This window comes from Salminus brasiliensis, chromosome 7 (genome assembly GCF_030463535.1).
Source record: "Salminus brasiliensis chromosome 7, fSalBra1.hap2, whole genome shotgun sequence".
In the NCBI taxonomy this organism is placed as follows: Eukaryota; Metazoa; Chordata; class Actinopteri; order Characiformes; family Bryconidae; genus Salminus; species Salminus brasiliensis.
In genome coordinates, this window is record NC_132884.1 from 11,372,606 (window position 1) to 11,395,702 (window position 23,097).

A 23,097-nucleotide genomic window follows, 5' to 3' on the forward strand; every position below is an offset into this window, starting at 1 on the left:
CCACACTCTCTTCCACAAAATTTAAGGTCATCTGACCCTTCTGAAAAATGTCTCAACTCTTACATTAACATACTTCTGCAATGTTCCATGGTCTCCAAACGTTAACCCCAGGTGTGACAGGCTTTGTTACCTGAGTCTCAGTGACCTTGCAGTCTCTGTGTACCAAGAATAGTTTTCCAAGTGAGTAATAACTGAGCATGACTGGTTGCTGCCTGTCATGCAATAGAAAATAAGATGAATACCCAGTTGCCTCGCCTCTTGCGCAATTGAATGCATGCACAACGCCAAAGATTTATTTCAGTTTGCTTTGTTCTTAACTGCAAGAGTCCGAAGCATCAGTAATAATGTCTTGATTAAAGCTTTCATCTTGCCCATTTCTTTGGTGGTGTTTGGACACAGACCTGTCAGGAGCCAGGATTCCGGAGAGCGGCTGTGCATGCGCACTGCAGCCACATTACCCTCGTTAACCTCATGCACAACACCTGGGACTGTGGCTGTGGCTATCTCTGTGCAGTCAAGAATTCGTGGAATCTTTTTGGGTCCAGAGTTTTTACTTTACAGAAGGATAGTCCTTCAGTGCCACATCGCTTGTGCTCTGTTTGGTTTTGGGTAAACCTGCTTCTTTAGTTTTGTTGTTTTGCTATTTATCACTGTTTGGAGTTTTGTTTCTCCCTGTCGGTATCTGAAGTGTTGCTTCGCAGTTTTTTGTTATCCTCCCATTTTTGTACACTTAAGCCCTGCTTGTGGTTTTGTTATCCTTGCCAAGCAAATGTTCTTGCTATCTCCTTCGAGAACTCACTGGTCAGTCCATCTGGTGTAGTCATGGATGATCAGTTATTGTTCTTGACTCATGTTCTAAATCTGACTCTGTCATGCACATCTCATTTACAACATCCAAAGAAATTAGACATTTCTCTCGAGAGGCCACCCAGGTGCTTGTTTAGTTTCATGTCATTTTAAAACATTCATTTCTGGCTGGTCTTCCTACTGGCACCATCAGGAACCTGCAATTGATCCAGCTGCTGCACGATTTGTCTTTAATGTTTCTAAATTCAGCCATGTAACTCCTATGCTGCATTCTCTTTAATGACTTCTTGTAGCTGCCTGCATCAGATTCAAAACCTGAACAGCTGGCCTTCAAAGCCAAGAATGGACTAGCACCTCTGTACTTGATGGCATCTGTCCCAAGAGCCCTTCAAGCTTTAAGGACGGCTCGGCTTGACACAACATCCATAAAGATCCTCGGAATACAAGCACCCAGACCTTTTTCTGTCCTGGCCTAAGTGTAGTGTTGTGGTATCCATGCTGACTATACAAACTAAACAGTGAAGCACTTATGTAAGTCGCTCAAACGATTTAGCGTCTGCTAAATGCCTTAAATGTAAATGAGGTCTTCCCTTCAGAAAGGTTTGAAATTCAGACAGAGATTGGTTAGAATTAAGTTTGCCAGGGATGGTTCTGTTAAATGCTGGGCTATGAATATTTTTGTCTGAGTGAGAGCAGTGTAAACTGTGAGGGCAACGGTGCAGCCAATCAGAAATAATTACTGAACTGTGCTTCTGTGCAGGTTTGGATGCTACCATAAAGCTACCATAATTACCCACTGTCTTTCAGTGATATTGATTTACATTACATTTTCTACATTTTTCCATGTGGGGAACTTATGTTGTATTCGTTCTAAGCTTAAGCTGCTTGTTATGAACAAGGTGAAATTGTTTGTAAATCTTTTATTTAAAGAAAGCTATCAGCAGGCTACTTTCTACACACATGCTCCTTGCCACTGCTCCCTTTACAATAACGTCCACATCAGCAACATTGTCAGGAACATGGCTTACTATATCTCTCCTTTTAAATGAGGAATAAAACCCAAAATGAAACGTAGTTGCAAAACAGCAACTGCATTTCATTTACATGATTTGAGATTTTTAGTCACTGGGACAAGGAAAGCTACAACGTGGTGAGTTAAGCTTGTGCATGTGCATGCTAAAGCACACAGCTGAACAGTACAGGGCTTTTTAGGCTTGCACACCAAGGGCTTTGAAAAGTGTTACCACATGCATGTTCCTGAAACTTTCCTACTGGCTCGTGGCATCATCTTCTCTGCACCCCTTCACTCACCACCAGCATGTAGTTACTCCCCCAGACTACCATCTCTTAGGCATGCAGTTGTATTTTTATGTTGTGGTTAACTTCCTGGCCTCAGTTTTAATTGAGTGCAGTTACGCTGGCTGAGTACAGTGTGCAATGTTCACTCTTGCAACTGCAAGTTTAACACAATCATTTGCGGAACAGGAATCTTAACCTGAAACTCTTAACAGCCTGGAGAAAAAAAACCCAATATTGTTTAAACAAGCAAATCTAATACGGCTAAACAAAGAAATCTTCATAAGAATGATAACCAAATCATCTTAATTACCTTGTTTTTTTTTTCAACTCTGTACTTGTAAATTAAGGACTATTGTTTCCAAACACCTGTTTAATGACAAGTAGCTCTTAACTGGCTACGGGCACTAGTTGTAACTGTTGGCATGCAATTTAAATAGTAGTAATAGTAGTAATAGTAATAGTTGTAATCCAAAACAACCAGGTAGTTTTGCTTATTGCGTTTACACTGGTCTATGTTCTCTTCCTTGTCCTATCTAGAAGCGGTGGGATCATCTTAGAAGACCGTTTTGACAAGACCGTTTTCAGGAAAATATACAAGGCCATTACACTGAGATGTAATGCATTGTGCACAGACAGTTCACTACTCACAGAAAAAAACTCAAACAAGTGTGTGTGCTCTTATTGTGCTCTAGCCACCCTGACTCTGCACCTACTCAGATTTTGCAATCTGTTATCTGCAGCAGTGACCGCACCGATGCAGTCCATTTTCTCTTTTGAAATAATGAAATCAAATGGGGATTGAAGTGTAGACATTGAGCATTAATTTAAGGGATTTGCCATAATACCAATAATGCATTAACCATTTAGGAATTACAGACATTTTTTACATAGTCCCATAATTTTGACAATTGAGCAATTGGACAAACTAAATAGAATAATTATTTTTAATACTTGGATGTAATGCTTGATGTGTGGAACCCATGGACATCCCAGGGAAGGAAACTCATTTAGTGATGCTTTGTCAGGCCTTACTATAGCCACCTTCAGTTGTTTGTGGGTCTTTCTTCCTTCAGTTTTGTCCTTCGTTGGCATGCTCAGTTGGGTTAAGGTCAGATAACTGATGCCATTTAATGGCATTAATATATTAGTAATAAAATGGCATAATAATGCAGTTTCACTCAATAAAACTGACTATTTATACTGTTTTCCTCATGTGCATTATACAATTTATTTGCTTCAGTATTTCAAGAACGTACATGGCGAAATAGAACAACGATTTTTATCACCTCAATTCATGAATTTGTTTATGTATTTTCTAGTACACCCTTGCGACACCTTCTGATAGAAAAAAGTATTGCAGACTTGAAAAGCAGGAAGCAGCACGTCTGAACGTGATGGCTGCAATATTACACGACCAGGAGCAACACTTAAACTACTGTTATACAGGTGTGAACACAATTGCAGAATTGTACAACTGTAGGAAAAGGCATGAATGGAGGTTTCTATGATTTGATCGAGGGTGCAAAAATATTTCATAGACGCTGTGAGAGGGGGTTTCAGTCCCTAATCTGGCACCAGAAAGTGGCCAGTGTGCCGTCTGGAAATGGCAACCATTGGCACTTGCCACTTCACGAATAGTATTTGACAGCTCCGTGAAACGAGGAACAGTTGCTGGAAAGTCATGTGATTTTTCCGTCAAAATAAAAGCCAGCTTGTAAAATCGTATATTCCAACAGAAAGAATTCGCTATCGAAAATAATTATAGCGGCAGGATGAGGAAAACGTCAGGTTGAACTCGTTGGCTCGAGTGGCTTTTACTATTACTCTTAGTGTTTTCTTATAACTACTGTTGATTCGCTAATTTTATTGAAAGCTCTGTATTTTAAGTTTGAGCAGAATAATGTTGGCAAATAAAAGCATTTTGCCACTCTGCTTAAGCACCGCCTTCTCACTGCCACTACTGGTCTGCTTGTACCTCCGTCTACATGCAGCCATTGGTGAAACTGGTGACTTTTTAATTTTATTTACGTATTTCTTATAATTGGCATGAAAATCAAAGTCAAACTTTGCTTTTTTATTATTTTACTTGAGAGACACTCTGAAACTGAAAGAAGATAATTTGGCCATATAGGCTGTTTCTCTGTCTTTTATTAATCACTATTTATGTAAAGCTGCTTTGTGACAACAGTTGTAAAAAGCGCTATACAAATAAATCTGACTTGACTTGACTTGACTGTTGTACCACTACTATACTAGTACTAGTAGTCTTGGTAAATGATAAATGTTTGTATTAATGTTTATTGACAAATCTTCCTGATTTTTAAAGATCACAATGTGTAACCATTTAATGTCTGTACTAAAACTAGTGTTGCTGGGAAATACAGTTTTGCGCTGGCACTTTTTGAACAACCACTGACACCATGTTTTATACTAGGCAAATACACAAAATCAGTGAATGTCTGACATTTTCATTGTAATGCCTGTACTAAAAATAATTTAAAGAACGTTGTCATTTCAAATGAACAATGACCAATCACTTGTCCCCCCCCCCCCCCCCCCCCCCCCCACATACACACACACACACACTTGATCCACAGCCATCTCGATGCCTTCTCTGCAGCATGAGATCTATGGCTTTTCTGCTGTGCAACCCTCTGATCCCCAACCTATTGAGAGCCCTGCAGAATGCCTGGCCTACGAAGTCTCTGCACCCGACTTCAATAAGATAACACCAGTTCTTCATTCCCTGCTTCGGTACACATTTGCCATCTCCTCATACTTAGCCCTCTTTCTCTCAAAAGCCTCCTCCATCCGAACTTTAGCCGTTAGCTCCAGTAGGCCCACTTGTCTTGTTGTTTCAGACATCAGTACCATATATTGCCAGAGTGTGGTAGGAAATTTGAGCTGCCTGCCTAGGTCCACCTTCAGCTGCCAGTCCCTTGCTGTTGCCAGAAGCCTCCCTGCCTGGCTTGGACGTTGTTTTTCCTTCTCCCCGGCTTTATTAAAGGTAATGGAATGCTTTGCTGGTTGTTGTTGACTGCTGAAGTAGATGCCCGTGCTGACAACATCTGCTGTGACCCTCAGCACCTGGTCATGGTGCCAGCTATAGCGCCCTTCTCCCAGGGCTTTAGGGCAGCAGCTCAAGATGTTGTTTAGCGATCCTTTTCTCTGGCACAGTGGGTCGTCAGTGTTTCTGCCAGGCCCCAGCAGAAGAGGTTGCATGGACTGGGGAGGACCTCATAGACTGACTGAAATTTTATCTGGTGCGGCTGTGCCCTCCAGAGCTCTGACCATGTGATCTTCCGGTCATGCTCCCATCGCATCCATGCTCTTCAGTACCAGGGATCGGGACTTAGCCGGCTTAAAGTCAATCCAGGCCCAGGTGATGGATCCTTTAAGGCCTGGAACGTCTCATCTGCAACATGGTATTGATGTTGTGGTCACCATCAGATTGTCCATGTAGGCTCTGATGAGGGTCTGTCGTCCATAGCCAGCACAAACAAAATCACTGAAATGGTACATCCCGTGATGATGCCCGTCTCCAACAGATGAACCGCAGATGTTGTTGTTTCAGACTGAAACAGTTGTAATAGTCCAGAATGAGGTCCCTGATCTTGTCTGAGACATGGTGCCGAAGTTGTTCTGATTGGCATTGCAAGTCTACAGTGTAGATTATACTCAAAATCAGACATCTGAAATTTTGAATGTAGAAAGAAAAGAAGGTAAAAATAAAACATATAAATAAAAAACAATAATTTGCCTTGACCTTGAGAGGCAGTTAGGCATCACCAACTCTTGGACATGTAAAAGATTAAAATATAAAGTTAGGGAACTGTCACTGTTGGAGATGCCATCAAAAGATATTGATCCAAATTGCTGAATGTTGAAAGATATAACATCATCTTTATCATCTTCATTTCTGTGATTACTGTAGAACCCAAAATAATCAATTGCAGTTTAATGAAACTGAACATAGTTTTATTGACCGTAATCAGATCAGTAGAAGTTACCATGCAGTTATCCAGAGAGACACTGAGGATTCACCAAATATTGCAAATACCTTCATCATCATCCTCAAACATTGCTATTTTGTTGTGATGGTGTAAAAATATGTAGTTTCATCTGCCCTGTTCAAGAGTTAATGTAGTTGAAATCAATGAGCATTTTGTAATAATTGTAGTAGTAGTAGTAATAATAATAATAATAATAATAATATCAACTTAAGAACCAATTCATGTTTTTATTACATTTAAGTTAAGTTTAAGTGCAACTGGAATGTTAATGACTGAATTGGAGTAGCAATATGAGAACAAAGCAGGGACTGGATTCTGTAAGGTAAGCTCCAGAAGCAGCTTACCACAACAGTACATATGTCTGCCAAATTGCAAAAAATAAAAAATAAAAATAAATACTAAAGCTAATAAAATAACTAGGCATTACTATAAAATAAATCCAAAAATATACTTAAAGCGGATGAATTGTCCAAAATCCTGTTTAATTATTCAGCAACATTTACTGTTAGCCTAATACAAAATGTGGTTCCAGTTATTCAAAGACCTAAAAAATTCAGACATCAAATCCATGTATGAAATCATAAAACATGGTGCCAGTGGCTGAAATCTGCATATTTTCCTTCATCATGCCACTTTTATTAAAGTTTATTAAATGTTAATAAAGTACCAGAGCAAAACTGTATTTCCTAGCAACACTAAGTATAGAATAATTCCTCCCTAATATCTGTTTTGATTTCTAGTTACTAATTTGAGAATTTTAATAAACTTTTAAATTGTTGTTAACACACTTTTTGTAAAATACATGAACTGTGTTTATCCAGTGGTCCATGAGACCGAGCAGCCTGTCTGTGAATAATTTAGTCAAAGGGGCTGAGGGTCCCAGCTAATCATGCTAATCTTTTCCTGCAGTTTCATACCTGGTATTTTTCTTTTTTTTTCCGGCAAGTTGTGTTTTCAAGCTCAAAGCAAAATTTGGAGTCAATTAAAGCCCCACTTTGGTGTCCACAATTCCTCTCACCTTTTACCTTTTTTGAGACTATCTGAAATAAAAACTTATTGTCAAAATACGTAATGCTTTTGACACAAAATATGTTATTTATAAACAACGAGAAAGTGTTAGTGCAGCAGAAATGTGAGCTATATGTCTACATAAGCATTTTTAGTGCAACACATTTCTTATCAGCATGGCCCTGGGAATGTGTACTGAGACTTGCTCACACTAACTCTAAAGGATCACACATCATTTTTCAGTCAGTTCTGCTTTTGGTGGTTTGCAGAATGATCTGACAAGGACTAAGGCAGGAATTGGACTAGGTGATGTCTAGACCAATTAAATGAACCAAACTACTGAAAGAGCAGGGTCAGTAAAACAGCAAAGACGTAGACAAGTACATAGACGGCAATAAATGTAGACAAAAACGGAAGATTAAGAATTGAAATTTAGATTAAGATTAAAAATTGTTTAGATACTTTCAGAGAGCGGAAGGTGAATATGAACATACGTGTGCTACAGATTTGGGGTTTCCTTCAGACTGTTTTGGGCTGGATCTTCATTGCCAGCTCATTAGCCATGGAAGGGTGGAAAGTGGCTGCTACTGGCGGCCAGGGCGGTAGTGCTGTTGTCACCGTGGCCTGGTATTGGTCCAGTCTGTGGAGGGCCTGCTCCACAGATGCTAATGCTGTCTCCAACTGCTACGACTTTCCAGTGCTCTGGTCGGTGGAGAGTAAGTGGTTCTACTCTGCAAGTTCACAAAATTATATATGATGATAAATTGGCTGTTCATACTATATTTGTGCGTACATTAGGTTTTTATCATGTTTTAACATCTAATTGAATTTGTACTGTAGATGTTAGCATGTAGTGCTTTTTTTAGAAGGTTCATGAGTATTTAGAAGTTATTTTTGTTTTTTTGTTGTTTTTTTTTCTTAAGATTTTCTTGTCCATTAATAGGACTCTTTTGTGAGATGTTAGACAGTTCTTTTTTCAGTTATGATACCAGTGCAAAATGAAAAGCATTTTATGTGCAGATCATGTCCAGATTGTGAGGGCCCTGCTTATGAGTGGACTAGCCATTGGTGTGTTGGGGTTTATTCTCAGCATGGTGGGAATGGAATGCACTTATATTGGAGGAAAAGAGAATGAGAAGAATAGGGCCATCTTCTTTGGAGGCCTCTGTCATACCACCAGTGGTATGTTTATCATTCTATATAGAATAAATTAGTGCACTGACAATAATAATGATTTATTAAAGAATGTATTGTTTTTCCTTTTTTTCACTTTTCTAAGGTTTGTTGGCTGCATCAGGCTATGGGGTCTATGCTTGGCATGTCTCTACAGAGTACGTCAGCCCTGGTTTTGAATTAAAGTATGTACTGTTTGTAGTCTTATGCAAACGGTTGGGCACCCTTGGTCATGCTCTTTTCGTCTTCAGGCATTTAACTGATGGTTTGACATTTGTATCAAGGACTTGCTGGTATTTTGTGGAATCCATTCCTCCCTCCATCCATGCAACATTGCCAATGTGACTGGCAGCAACAACACAGTCAAGTCAAATTTATTTGTATAGTGCTTTTTACAACTGTTGTTGTCACAAAGCAACTTTACACAATCAGTAATTATAAACAGACAGAAAAAAAACATAAAAAGACATGAAAAATCTAAGACCCCCAATGAGCAAGCCAACAGCGACAATGGCAAGGAAAAACTCCCTCAGAGCTGGAGGAAGAAACTTTGGGAGACTCGCAAGGGGGACCCATCCTCCTCTGGTCAAAACTAATTATAAATTATTAATGAAAGTTACCAAACCATCTATACTGTTGAACTGCTCTGGGGTGCAACATATTCATAATAATATTATAATAATCAAGGTGTAGCATAACTTAAAATAGTTATGGCAGTGTTGGTAAGAGTAATGAGAATGATAGTTAAAAGTGTCCATATATATATATATATATATATATATATATATATATATATATATATATATATATATATATATATATATATTAGTGGCAGATAGGTAAGCACAACAGATCTTCCCAAAACTCATCTGGCTTGTCTTGATGTCCTATAGCAAACTTCAAATGGTACATTTTGTGATAAGTTAAGGTAACACAGGTATGGTAAGGCCTTAGTGCCCCTGAGTCAACACAAAAAATTATGTTTGTGCAAAAATGCTGCATAAACATAAATACCGTCATTTTGCCAAGGGTGCTCTAACTTTTCAGTTAATAGTGACATTTTGTTATACAACAACAACAGTTTAATATTATATCTCTTGTTTTATTCCCATACTCTCATTAACGAATGATTTTAAGGTATGACTTGGGAGCACCATTGTTCCTTGGATGGGCTGGATGTTTATTTCAGGTCACTGGAGGACTATTCTACCTGGTTTCAGTTAAAAAGCTCTGGTCGATGGAGAACAGCAAGTGAGTTCATATTTCGAGATTCTTCAATATGCATGTGTTTCCACACATAATGTCATCAAATCAAAAAAAGAAATACTATAGAAAACTACACTCATCTATGTTGTGTGGTGCCAAAAGCATCTTACTGAACTTTGCAGAGGCTTTTAAAATGGTAAACGGTACAGTACAGTTGTAGTTCAAGAACTGAAAAATTGAAAACATGATTAGTACATGTGACACAGGTGAAGGACTATTTACTTTAATGATCATGTGTTTTATTATACTTTAATTGTCAACCAAACCTGTCTCTACAGTACTCTGGATCTGATGGTTTCTGCTGAAGAAAGCAAACATTTGCACTCCAGTCCCACGGATCTCTCCATCATCTCTGATCTTTCCACCAGATCCAAAGTGTCCACTTTGTCTGCCCTTTCCATACTGTCATCTTCCACTGTGTCCAAAATCTCACACAAAACTCCTTCTAGTGTTTGATGTAGCTTGAGATTTGAATGAAGTAAACGAGTATTTTTTCCCATCCTTGATATTCCATCTGGGCTTTCATGTCCTCCTAGACAAGTGATTAGGGCAGACAAAAGACAATGACTGGATAAAATGTGCTCCCTAAGAACTTGGAAGTAATTCAGTTGTGGTTGCTATTGGCTAATCTTCCTGTTGCAGTACTCATTCTTTAGTACTCATCATTGACTATTGACAAGGTGCCCCATTGGAGTTTCTGACGGGCCTTGGATGTAGCATGATGAGCATCATTAGTACATTAACAAAACAATCATTAATCATAATAATTAATCATACCATGGCACATCTACATCCTGTACATCCTAATAGCTTTTATCTGCTAATGCAGATGATAAGCAAAACAAAAGAAACATATGGCTATATTAATATGTCTATATTGATAATCTAGTATTTCTTTTGTTTTTGTAACAATCAAATAAAAATGTGAATATCACAATACATGAATGTAAAGGAATGTGGACTTTCATGATCATTATTTCTTAATTGACATTAAATTCTCGCACTCAGCTACTTTAAGTTGCACCTATTGCTAAAACAATTGTGCAAATGCACACACACAGCTTTTCTTGTCCATGTAGTAAAGTATAGTCAGCACAATAGGACTCTCTGAAGAGATAAACATGAACATATTGCCATTATGCCTAATGCAAGGTGTGGGGTAGAGGGGTATGATGCCTCCCTCAGGACTGAGCAGTGGAGCAGTGGAACTGTGTTATATCAAAAGATAGTGCTCCATCCAGTACTCGTGGGATAAGCTGGGGAATTGTGAATAAAGCAGTGTGGTTATGGTCCAACATCCTGGCCTCACTCTCAAATCTTCCCAGCAATAATCCAAATGTAGTAGGAAGCCTTACCTGGACAGTAGAGAGAGTTATTTCAACCATTTTTTAAAATTGATTTTGGAAACACCAATGAATGAACAGGTGTTCCAGTACTTTTGTCCATATGGTGTACATAAAAATGTCAATACTTTAATATTGATATATTTATATTTCAAAATATATGTAGTTACACTTAGTTTAGAACTTTGAGTGTTTTGGTATGATTTGGTATCTGAGTATTGAGTCTAGAATGTTTTTGGTTTATTCTTTTTTTCCTGACCATTCTAAGAACAAAAGAAAACAATGTCCGGTGATCTGTTTTTATATTACACCAATCAGTGCTAACTAGATTTGTAGTTTTCACTAATATTCCAAGGTATGCCTAATATAGCTACAATTTCAAAATATATTGTTTAGCAGAAGAGTCATGGATGATATTAATTATCTGAATACTATATTCTGTCTGCCCATGCCCTGCCTGTAAAAGTTATATGTGAAACATTGATTAATGAGACATGTCAGTGCAGTACTGCACTTAATATGATAGCTGGTACCACGGTACATTTCATGGTTGGTGGATATGAACAAATGCATTAAAGGAAAATACACCCCCTTTATAAGAAATCACAGCATACAAAGGCTTTGTGCAAGTAAGTCTTATAGTTATTGTTTGCAGAAGGCCTTGATATTCTTTGATTATCTTTCATACACACTCATTCAAGTTCTATGATTCAGAATCAGGGAACTGTGCCCTTTCACACGCTTGAGTTTGTGTCTCTTTAGGTAGCTCATGGTGGATTTTGAGGTATATTTGGAGTATTTAATCTGTTGTAGACAGTGTCTACAGACAGTTGTAGAAATGTGCTTTGAAAGGTCCAGGAAGGTTTTGTTGCTTCCTTGGAGTCTTCAAAGTGTATCTCACTTCCATGGCTAGCAATGTGCCTTAATTTATTTACCTTAACCATGAGCAATAAAATATGAAACATGTAAACCAGGGGATGGTTTTCATTCCAACTAAGCAGTAGCACACCTGAAAAGACTGAAACCAACTGACTAAACAAGTGATATCAGGTAAGCCCCTGTTTGTTTAGTATGAAAACTTGCAGCCACACTCACTTTTTGTGGTTAACCATGGACACCACTGACTGAAACTGCCTATAATCTACTTGTTTGTTATACAATGTTTAACATGTTTTTATATTGCAGAAATTATATCATATTAAAGGGTAAAAAACATGGACCGTCTCAGATAAAGGCATAATGAGTCTCAGATAAAGGCAAACACACGCTCCTACTTTCATCTTAACACAGCTGCATTTCTCCTTCCAGAAAAGGGATCTTTTCTTCTGTTTTTTTGGGCTTAAGCAAGAGCTTGACATCCTCATCTGTCCCCTGAAAAGAAAACAATAAGTTAAGTGCCTAGGATAATATTAGATAGCTAAGCATTTCATAGCTTTGGATGTGCTTTTGGGTAAATGTTTTTGGCACTCCACATTTTAGCCAAAAGTTTGTGGACATGGCTCTGTTTGCCAAACATAATGATTGAGCTATTGGACCTGATTCCATTGGTTACAGAAGAATTTGTAAACTACTGGTTCCAGTGAGCACTGTTGGGGCCATAATCCAGAAGTGGAAAGAACAGAATCTTACCATAAACAGGCCATGACTAGGTGCTCTCCACAAGATTTCAGACTCAGAAGTGAAAAGAATGATCAGAAGAGTTGTCCAGGAGCCAGATGTGGAGAGCTACCGAAAGACTTGGAATCAACAGGTACATTTGTTCCAAAGAAAACTAAGTAATGCACACCATGGCCTGTATGCACGCTCACCACGCAAGACTCTATTGCTGAAGAAAAAGCATGTTCAAACGCGTTTAAAGTTTGCTCAACAACATTTAGACAAGCCTGTGAAATTCTGGGAGAATACTGTCTGGTCTAGTCAAAAGGCACTGCATATCACCCGAAAAAACCCATACCAACAGTGAAGTTTGGAGGTAGGAACATCATGATGTGGGGCTCTTTCTCAGCATACGGCACTGGCAGACTTCAAATAATTGAAGGAAGAATGAATGGACAAATGTACAGAGGTATTCTTATACATTCTTGATAAAAATCAGCTGCTATCTACCAGGATGATGAAGATGAAACAAGAGTGGACATTTCAGCAAGACAATGATTCCAAATACACAGCCAGGAAACTCTCAGCTGGTTTTAGAGAAATAAAATAAAGCTGCTAGAATGGACCAGCTCTATAGTTTCACAAGATTTATGAATGGGAGGTCATAAAAGGAGCCCATAGAATTTGAAGAGTGTTTTTTGTGGAATCACAAAATCACACCTGAGTAATGCATGCGACTAGTTTCTCCATACAGGAGGTGCCTTGAAGTTGTCATACCCAAAAAAAGGCTTTTGTACTAAGTATTAGAAAAATGTAAGTAAGCATGTTAATACTTTTTTTCCCTGTCCTTTCTCATTATTACATATAGTTACATATTTACATATGTTACATATATTATATACATAGTTATAATTTAATTTATGTACATCTATGGTTTGATTTCTTTACGTATGTGGATTGGATGGGTTGTTACCGACATCTGGTAAGAATGTAATGTCTATAGCATGTGTTCAATACTTATTTCACCTGATATATACATATTGATGCAGTGAATTCAATTGTCGCTGAGAAATCCGACATCGCTACAAAATGGCACTCTAAATAGAAGTCTAAACAATAAGAATGCTGAATTACACAATAATATAATAAAATGAGCTATGTTATATCGTGGATAATGTAGTTGTAGTAAAAGCGCTAAAGACTATACCACAGTTCTGGTAGTCCTGAAAGTATTAGATTTTTAAACAGACTCGTGATTAACTGAAGACAAAAAAAGGTTTATACAGCCCTCTGTTCTCCTACTCCTGGAGAAACAAGCTCTGTCAAAACCAGTGTTCTGCAGCTGGAGCTGTTATCATGCAATATTAGCACTTATTGAATGTCTCTTAGCCAATTACATTGCAAGATTACAACTGTGGGATAACTTGTGAAAAACCTCCAAAATATGTTACTTTTTTTTCTACTAATATGTATGTTTTATTTACTTTTTTATATATTGCATTGTTACGCTCAACTGTGTAATAATTGTGTTCTCATACCTATAAGTGAAAGACATTTCTGTCTCTTTCTCATTGAGAAAAATCATTTATTAAATTATAATTAAAAAATATTTTCTAATAGCACTTTTGATGAGAGTAGGCAGTACCAAAAGCATAGTGTTTTGTCTCCCAATTTGTACATATTTGTCCTATTTAATTTGATAATCAAAGCACTGACACAAAGCAATCAAAAAGCACATCTGTGCTGTTATTTCCCCGTTATTTATACACTTAAACATGGTGCTATTCTTGTTCTCACCTAGGATTAGTATCAATAACTAAGGAGATTAAGTATGACTATCAATCCTCTATACCCTCGACCAGTATCCTTTTTGTCTGCATCTACTGCCAGAACAGGGGGCCTGGGGCAAACCCTGGAGCCAGGACCTTGGGCATAGACACTGGAACCAAGACCCTGGATGCAGACATGGGAGCTTTGATGGACTCCTCTGGTGCTATGGGTGCCTGCATAAGAAAGTCAAGAAGGTCCCACAAGCTAGGATACTCATAACAGGCGCCCCGGTTAGCCTTGCCTATATTGCCCTCAGACTCAAGGCTAACCGCACCAAGCCCCATCTCTCCCTTAAAGTCCTTCCCATTCCATAGGGGAAAGCCTTCAAATGAGGGAGAGACCTGGGAGCCTCAGGTAAAGGAGGGATCTTTCTCCTTCTATACATACCCAACAAGGGGCCCCGGAAGATGGGTCCGTCTAAGGGCACATCTGGCCCAGGGATTACCCACTATATCCATTATGTCGGTCTGTCCTCCTGTCATGCGGCTTGCTGAGGCAGGAGGCAGAAGCGGACATACTCGCAGGTACTTTATTTACAGATACATGAACTAAGGCAAGACAGGAAACAACAAAACACAAACTAGAGGACTTCTACACACAAACCAGACAAACCCAAGAACATAAACCTAACAAGACTAAGACAAGAAAACATAAGGACAAAAACAAAACAAGGTAACAGACAATGACTAGATACAGACATGAACTGAGCAAGGTAACAAGAACCACATCAAGGACATGCACCATGTGCAAGGACAGACAAAGGCAAGTGTGAAACACAGGGGTAGATATACACAAGAAAGGACGAGGGACACCTAGAGGGAACAAGAGGGCTTGGCAAGGAACGGGGTACATGTGTGAACACTTGTACAAAAGGGACAAAACAGGACAGGTATTACAGGAATGTTAGAAAAAATATTGTTGTAATTTAAGTAGCATTTGTCTATTATACAGGTCCTTATTTGATCTGATTGTGAACAAGAAAAAAATCTAACTTGCTAACACTTTACTGCAGGGGGATTGAATAATTTTGAACACAACGGTATTTATGGCATTTCCAGTACATCTATCAGTACATGTAACTGTGCACACAATCTTACATTTTCATTGATAGAGTGAATAGCAGCATAGGCAGCTACAGCTGACCCTCCCCCAACATTTCTGCAACCAAAAGTATTCAGACACCTGCTTATTCATTGCATTCAATGCATTCCGAAAAGGTATTAAAAAGAGTTGGAGTAACTGTAACTGTTTCTATTGCCCATGAAAGGCATTCTGCTAGACTTAGAAGCACTGCTGCCAGGATTTGACTTCATGCAGTTACAGAAGCATTACTAATGTCAGGATGTTGGATGATCACCACCCCTTCACACACCTCACCACCACACCTTCATGTGTTGTCTTGTGTATTATACAGGCAGTGACTGTGTGGTGGCTCAATCAATCAAATGTGTATTAAAAGTATTAAGTACAGTGTTTTTTCATTCTTCCGGCTCATTATCATTAAAAAATATCCAGGAACATGCTACCATTAATAACATGATTTTGCCCAAAAAGCGAAATATGAAAAGGATCTTCCTTCTAAATATTGAAAATGTAAAGTTAGACACTTGGAGTGAGAAAAAGGCCCCTGAAAATATTATTTGCTAAGATCTTTATTATAAAAAGATTTTTCTCACCAGAATTTTACTGACTAGCTAGCATTCACATTACATGCCAGCTGTCATGACTGTTTGCGAGAATCATGCAATATTTTGGGCAAATGAGTTAGTATTAGAGTTTTGTGAGGTTACATCAACACTTGATAAATTTTGTCATGTGCAACAAATATTTATACATTTTAAATTATCTACACGATACATGCATGTAATATTCACCAGGGGTACCAAAGTCTGCTGTTACAGTTTATTTCCCTCAAGGTACCATAATCACCTTGTACATGCCATCCTTTTGCTTAGATGTTGTTTAGCTTTACAGTAAATGAACAATGCTTTTTGCCTCCCCCAATTTAAATTTGTAAATGTATGGCTTTAACAAAGGAAAGATATCATGGCATTTCATACTGTACTGCTTTCAGTCTGATGAGAGCTGAGAAACAACTACAATATAAGCAGCAGGTATTTTACTGTTTAATGTTTTATTTTATTTTATGTACTCCTATGCAGATAAGGATCATCAGTATTTGCTAGTTTCTTTTAAAGAGCTGAGGCTCTGGGAAAGGACAAGATACAGAATCTTTAGGTTGTTTTTGGTCACAGCTTCAGCCCTTATTACAGGCTGTGCTATAGGGGTAATGTCTTTTTGCACAGTAAACAAGTCCCTGAGTGAAATGGTAATTAGAGAAACTGCCCCCATTTATGAGCTCAGATATAGTAACTTAACCCCCCAGCACTAAGAAGCGACTTACTGTGCAAAACCAACTGCTTACTGTGCAAAACTGAAATTGAGGAGAAAGCTAAGGGAGTGAGAAGGAGTGACCGTCGTCCAGTTTTGGGAATCTTGTCTTTTTTTTTAACGTTAGCCTTGATAGCAGTTTGTGCACAATTGTTAGCATTTGTTTTTACATAAACTATTACCTATTTTGGTTGTACTACAAGACTTGAAAAATGAATCACACAGAAATTATGTATATGGAGATTGGATGCTTTATTTGTTGTCTTTGTGGCTGGATACTGAATTGTTCTACTCTGCCCACTGAGTACTGGAATTTTTCTGAGGTGGGGGAAGCTGTTGTTACCACAGTGAATTATTTTTCCAATCTGTGGATGGACTGTGTTTCTGACACTACTGGTGTGTCCGACTGCAAATATTACCCATCCATGATGGCACTGCCAGGTAAAAAACAGTATACTGTTTGACCTCCAATGTCAGAGGTTTTTAGATTGAATAGGAGGTAAAACAGAGTTGTGAAGTTCAGCAACTAAGTAGAAGCTGAATTTTGTGACCTTATTGATTAAGCTCTGCACTGTTTCTTAAGTTTTCTTGCATGTGTGCCGTGCCCTGGCTATTGTCTCTGTAATCCTGGGATTCTGGGGAGCTGTGCTTGCTTTGATTGGAATGAAATGTACTAAGATTGGAGGTTCCGAACTTGCCAATGCCAGGGTAACTTTTGCAGCTGCCCTGACCTATATGGCATCAGGTAAGATGCCTCCAAACTTCATTCTTGTTCAATTCATAGTAAAATAATTCTAGAAATGATGTAATACTTTTTGTGCCATAGGGTTCAGTGGTATGATACTGTATTCCTGGTGGGGGCATAAAACACGGGTGCAATATGTGGATCCAAACTACAAGCCACAGAAGTAAGCTATTTGTACATGTGGTGAACATTTCTGACTAATATGTTTTAATGCTTTCACACAGAAAATCTAAATTGTTACTTTTCATGAGATAATTCAAAGCTGACTGAAAAGTGATATGTTCAACACATATACTAAATCCATTAAAACAGAATTGCATTTACAGATTGCCCTCATTATATATATATATATATATATATATATATATATATATATATATATATATATATATATATATATATAAAACACACACACACACACACACACACACACACACACACACTTACACTTTAGCAGGCTTATCATTAATAAACACCCTTGAACCTGAAATTGCTCATCATTTATTGATATTTGTTGTTGTTAGATAATCTGTGACATCTAATCTGGTGTGATTGTTTGACCAAAAATCTAATGCAGTCAATAAGCACAGAATTTTCTTTTAAAGTTTGCTGTATATTTTATGTGATCTACTAGTTTAGAAAACACATAAGCAAGTCTATTTATGATTGCATAAGAACTGAAGATTTGAGGTAAATGTTGATATTTTAGGCATGCAGTTTGTCTGCGGGTGAACTATTAGTTATAAGCTTATTATGTTTTTTATTTCCTATACACTGGCATACACATGTTTGGGTTCACCTGCTTAATGTCTGTGCACAGTTAAGAAAGTTATAAACAAATTGTAATTTATTTATTTAAGCCAGATTACTTTTTATTTAGTTTTTTTACCATTTCAAAAAGGTAAAGGCCCGATACAAAGGTTTGGACATCATGCATGGTCTGTACTTAGTTCCCATGACACATCTTCTAGATCGGTCACTTTTTCTCCAGGCAGCAACTTTTCAGGTCCTAGGCATACTACAGCTAAATCCAATTCAACATTTTAGAAGAGCTCAGAAGCAGCTGGTATTAATTTAACTTCAAGTTCTTTGGCTTTTTGACTGTGATGTCCTCCGTTTAACTGTTTAAATCAGTGCTTGGTCTAGCTTGTCTCCTTTCACATTTGTCATTTAGGAATGCATGAAAACCAAAATACGTCTGTTTGCTCGCTAGAACACAATAGAATAACACACTGTTTTTGTTTGTAGTTATGAAGTTATGAAGTAATTTGGGAGAGAGAAGTTTCTCTCAACTTTTTTGTTTTGTGTCATGACATTTTTGCTTCACATCATTATCTCATCTCCTCTCCTTTCTTAAAAGCACTGCACATGGAGAGGTGAGGGCTGAAGATTTTGTTCATTCTTCAGATTTGAAATAGGTGCAGCAGTATTCATAGGCTGGGGAGGGTCATCTCTGATTATAGCTGGAAGTGCTGTTATGTGTTACTTCTCTGGAAAAGAGGGACTCCGCTCCAGGTAAGCCCTGTGTTACTTTGCAATCTTTGAATAATAAATGTACAATATCTACAGACTACGAGATGTAGCAGGTCATAATGATGACAAAATGCTATTGATGACCTGTGACAGAAAGAAAAAAAAACTTTGCAATTCTCTCCTCAGTTCAAATCAAAGACAGCAGTGGACAGAAACTTACAAGAGAGCTCGATCCAGAGGTGGCTACATGACTGCTCAAACCAGAGGGATCTATATGATGCCTGCCTCCTCCAAACATACCACAGCTATCCTGCCATCTGTAGTCCAGACAAGCAAAGACGGCAAGAGGACAAGAAGGACACAAAGGCCACAAACAGAAATCCACAGAACCAACACAAACAGGATAACCAGAGCCTCTATGCCACTGAATATGGATTCATATGTTTGAGCCTACTGCTGGGAAAATGCACAGTGACAAAGCATAAAAGAACTGCTTAAAGATGTCATAAAAGGATCTTGACAGTGCGATCCATGCATATTGCACAAGATCAATTAAATAAACTGTGCAACAGTCTTGGTAAAACATTTTTGAAAGAAATACAACTGTGAATAAGACACACACACACACACACACACACACACACACACACATATATATGTATATACAGTCATGCCCGAAAGTATTCATACCCCTGTCAAAGTTTGACTTAAATTTACTTTTATTTAACCAGAAGTTATATTTTTGCCTTGAAACGACACAGGCATCTCCCAGGAGATAACACGATGATGTACAAGAGGCATCATTGTGGGAAAAAGTATTTCTCAGCTTTTATACACATTTGAACAAAAAGTGGCATGTCCAAAATTATTCATACCCTTTGAAAACTGTCACAGTATATGGGAAAATCCAAAGTTCTATACCATTCCAAATAGTCCAAGCTGTTTTAAAGCATCCTAATTACCCTGATTCATTGGGAACAGCTGTTTTAATCAACTCAACAGGAGAAAAACAGCAGCTCTCTACAGTTGGTTTGTGGACAGTCATGGCTAAGACAAAGGAGCTCACTAAGGACCTGCGGCTGTGCATTGTGGCCACTCACAAGTCAGGAAAGGGCTATAAAGCCATATCAAAATGTTTTCAAGTTCCAGTGGCTACAGTGCAAAGTATTATTAAAAAATACAAGAAGTTCCGCACTGTGGAAAATCTCAGAAGATGTGGTCGGAAGCCAAAAGTGACACCTGTGCTGGCCAGGAGAATAGTGAGAGAGGTGAAGAAAAATCCAAGGATCACCACCAAGGCCATCCTGGTGAATCTGGACTCTGCTGGTGGCGACATCTCAAGGCAGACAGTTCAACGGACACTGCACACTGCTGGGTTCCACAGACGCAGGCCAAGGAGGACACCACTTCTCCAGAAAAGGCACACAAAAGCCCTTTGACCTTTGCAAATGCTCATCTGGACAAAGAAGAAGACTTCTGGTGTTCTGTTTTATGGTCAGATGAAACAAAAATTGAATTGTTTGGCCACAATGATGTGTGCACCATTTGGCGTAAAAAAGGAGAAGCCTTCAACCCTAAGAACACCATCCCCACTGTCAAACATGGTGGTGGGAACCTAATGTTTTGGGGGTGTTTTTCAGCCAATGGACCAGGGAACTTGATCGCAGTAAATGGCACCATGAAAAAAGAGCAATACATCAAGATTCTCAACAACAACATCAGGCAGTCTGCAGAGAAACTTGGCCTTGGGAACCGGTGGACATTTCAGCACGACAACGACCCAAAACACACAGCCAAAGTGGTGAAGAAATGGTTAGCAGACAAAAACATTAATGTTTTGCAGTGGCCCAGCCAGAGTCCTGACTTGAATCCAATTGAGAATCTGTGGAGGGAGCTAAAGATCAGGGTGATGGCAAGGAGACCCTCGAACCTCAAAGAGTTGGAGCTCATCACTAAAGATGAATGGGCAAAAATACCAGTGGAGACATGCAAAAAGCTGGTCAGCAATTACAGGAAGCGTTTGATTGCTGTAATAGCCAATAAAGGCTTTTCTATTAATTATTGAGAAGGGTATGAATTAAATTTTGGACATGCCACTTTTTGTTCAAATGTGTATAAAAGCTGAGAAATATTTTTTCCCACAATGATGCCTCTTGTACATCATCGTGTTATCTCCTGGGAGATGCCTGTGTCATTTCCAGGCAAAAATATAATTTCTGGTTAAATAAAAGTAAATTTAAGTCAAACTTTGACAGGGGTATGAATACTTTCGGGCATGACTGTATATATATATATTTTTTAATTATTTATTTATTTAAAAAAAAATTATTATTATTTATTTATTTTCATCGAAAACTGTCGATGCCAGTCCCCACTTTGACCCAGATGTCTTAGCTTGGACACAGTGCTAGCAGGTCCGGTACTTGAGAAAACATTAATTTTCGTTAAAGTACTTTTCTGTCTACTCAGATGAGGGTAGTAATTTTATTGATGCAAGAAGGGGAGCAGAATCTAAATGCCATTGAATTTCATGCTTTTAGACACAGTTAGCCCTTACAAACCCCTCGGTTAATGAAAGAAAAAAAGGTCACAGAAATAACTTGAATCTGACAAAAGTAATAATAAATAAAAATGCTATGAAAATTAACCAATGAAAGTCAGACATTGCTTTTCAACCATGCTTTAATAGAATTATTACAAAAAATAAACTCATGAAACAGGCCTGGACAGAAATGGTGGTACCCTTAACTTAACATTTTGTTGCACAATCTTTTGAGGCAATCACTGCAATCAAATTATTCCTGTAACAGTCAATGAGACTTCTGCACCTCTCAGCAGGTATTTTGGCCCACTCCTCATGAGCAAACTGCTCCAGTTGTTTCAGGTTTGTAGGGTGCCTTTTGACACACAGCTCTATATATCAGCCAAACCTGACGATAAATTTAGATTAAAGAAAATGGAGGACTGTCTAAAGGATATTTGACTTAGACTTGGCTGATGCTTCCATTATTCCTGGTCTAGCAGCTAAAAACCTTGCCGTCATATTCGATTCAGATTTATCATTTGAGCAACATATAGCTAATATTAGTAGGACAGCCTTTATGCAGCTTAGGAATATCGCCAAACTAAGAAACTTAACTACCTTAAGGCTAGATTACTGTAATGCACACACTGTCAGGTTGATCCAGCAGGAACCTCAATATACTTCAGCTGCTTCAAAATGCAGTCCTTACTAAAACTAGAATGTGACCATCAGTCCAGTTCTATCAGCATTTCATTGGCTTCCAGTTAAATTCTGTATTGAATACAAAATTCTTCTATTAACATATAAAGCCCTACATGGCCTCGCTCCTGAGTACCTGCGGGATCTTATTACATATTACGAACCATCAAGATTACTTAGATCTCAGGGTGCTAGCTTCTTAGTAGTTCCCAAAATTCAGAAAACCTCAGCAGGGGGAAGAGCCCTTTCTTATAAAGCCCCCCAACTCTGGAATAACCTTCCAGATAATGATCAGGACTCAGACACAGTCTCAATCTTTAAATCTAGGCTGAAAACTCATCTGTTTAGTTTAGCTTTTGGCAATTAATGTTTCCTCTTAGATAAAGGTTGTAGGTCTAGGGGTTCGCGGACACAGGGAAATGTAGTACACGGAGATGCTGGAGCTGTCGTCTCGCTGCTTGCACGCGATCACTCAGGTTTGTGGACGGTGGAGCAGATGGGCGCTAGCGTTTCAGGGAGCTCCCGTGTCTGTGTTACCTTCTGGCTCTCTCCTTGAGTCGTCAGACACACTCTGATACTGCTCAACATTTTCTGCTCTCCATAATATCCTCTCAGAACTAACTTTGTCTCTTTACCTTCTCCGAGTAAATGGCCACCCAGCCCGACCTGCTGGAAGATTGTGCACTGAGGTCCTCTCAGACCAGCTGCCACCTACCAGTACAACCAGCAGGCCCTGCCCCCACCACCACCCATGCCAGACCAGCGGCACACCCTCCAATCACTGCTACCTGTCTAATGACCATGTTAAAATCTAATTGGACTTAACTATGTGCCACTATTAATATCACATCACCACTATGATTAATGATTAATATATTATGATTATGATCAGAGCAGTTCAACAGTATAGATGGTTGGGTAACTTATCAA

General features: G+C 38.5%; 2 protein-coding genes across 2 annotated transcripts; both read left to right on the forward strand.

Moving 5' to 3' along the window:
* The first annotated feature begins 7,611 nt into the window (after nt 1-7,611).
* On the forward strand, nt 7,612-10,146 carry cldn10e (claudin 10e). The gene is made up of 5 exons (XM_072683929.1): nt 7,612-7,843; nt 8,148-8,309; nt 8,407-8,485; nt 9,438-9,551; nt 9,845-10,146. Exons 1-5 carry the CDS (start codon nt 7,612-7,614, stop codon nt 10,020-10,022), a joined length of 765 nt encoding a protein of 254 aa, XP_072540030.1. The 3' UTR covers nt 10,023-10,146.
* Nucleotides 10,147-16,923: 6,777 nt separating this feature from the next.
* Nucleotides 16,924-19,392, forward strand: cldn10d (claudin 10d). Its single transcript, XM_072683933.1, has 5 exons — nt 16,924-17,167; nt 17,310-17,471; nt 17,553-17,634; nt 18,879-18,986; nt 19,131-19,392. The coding sequence occupies exons 1-5, from the start codon at nt 16,939-16,941 to the stop codon at nt 19,390-19,392; spliced, it is 843 nt and encodes a 280-aa protein (XP_072540034.1). The 5' UTR covers nt 16,924-16,938.
* The last annotated feature ends 3,705 nt before the right edge of the window (nt 19,393-23,097 follow it).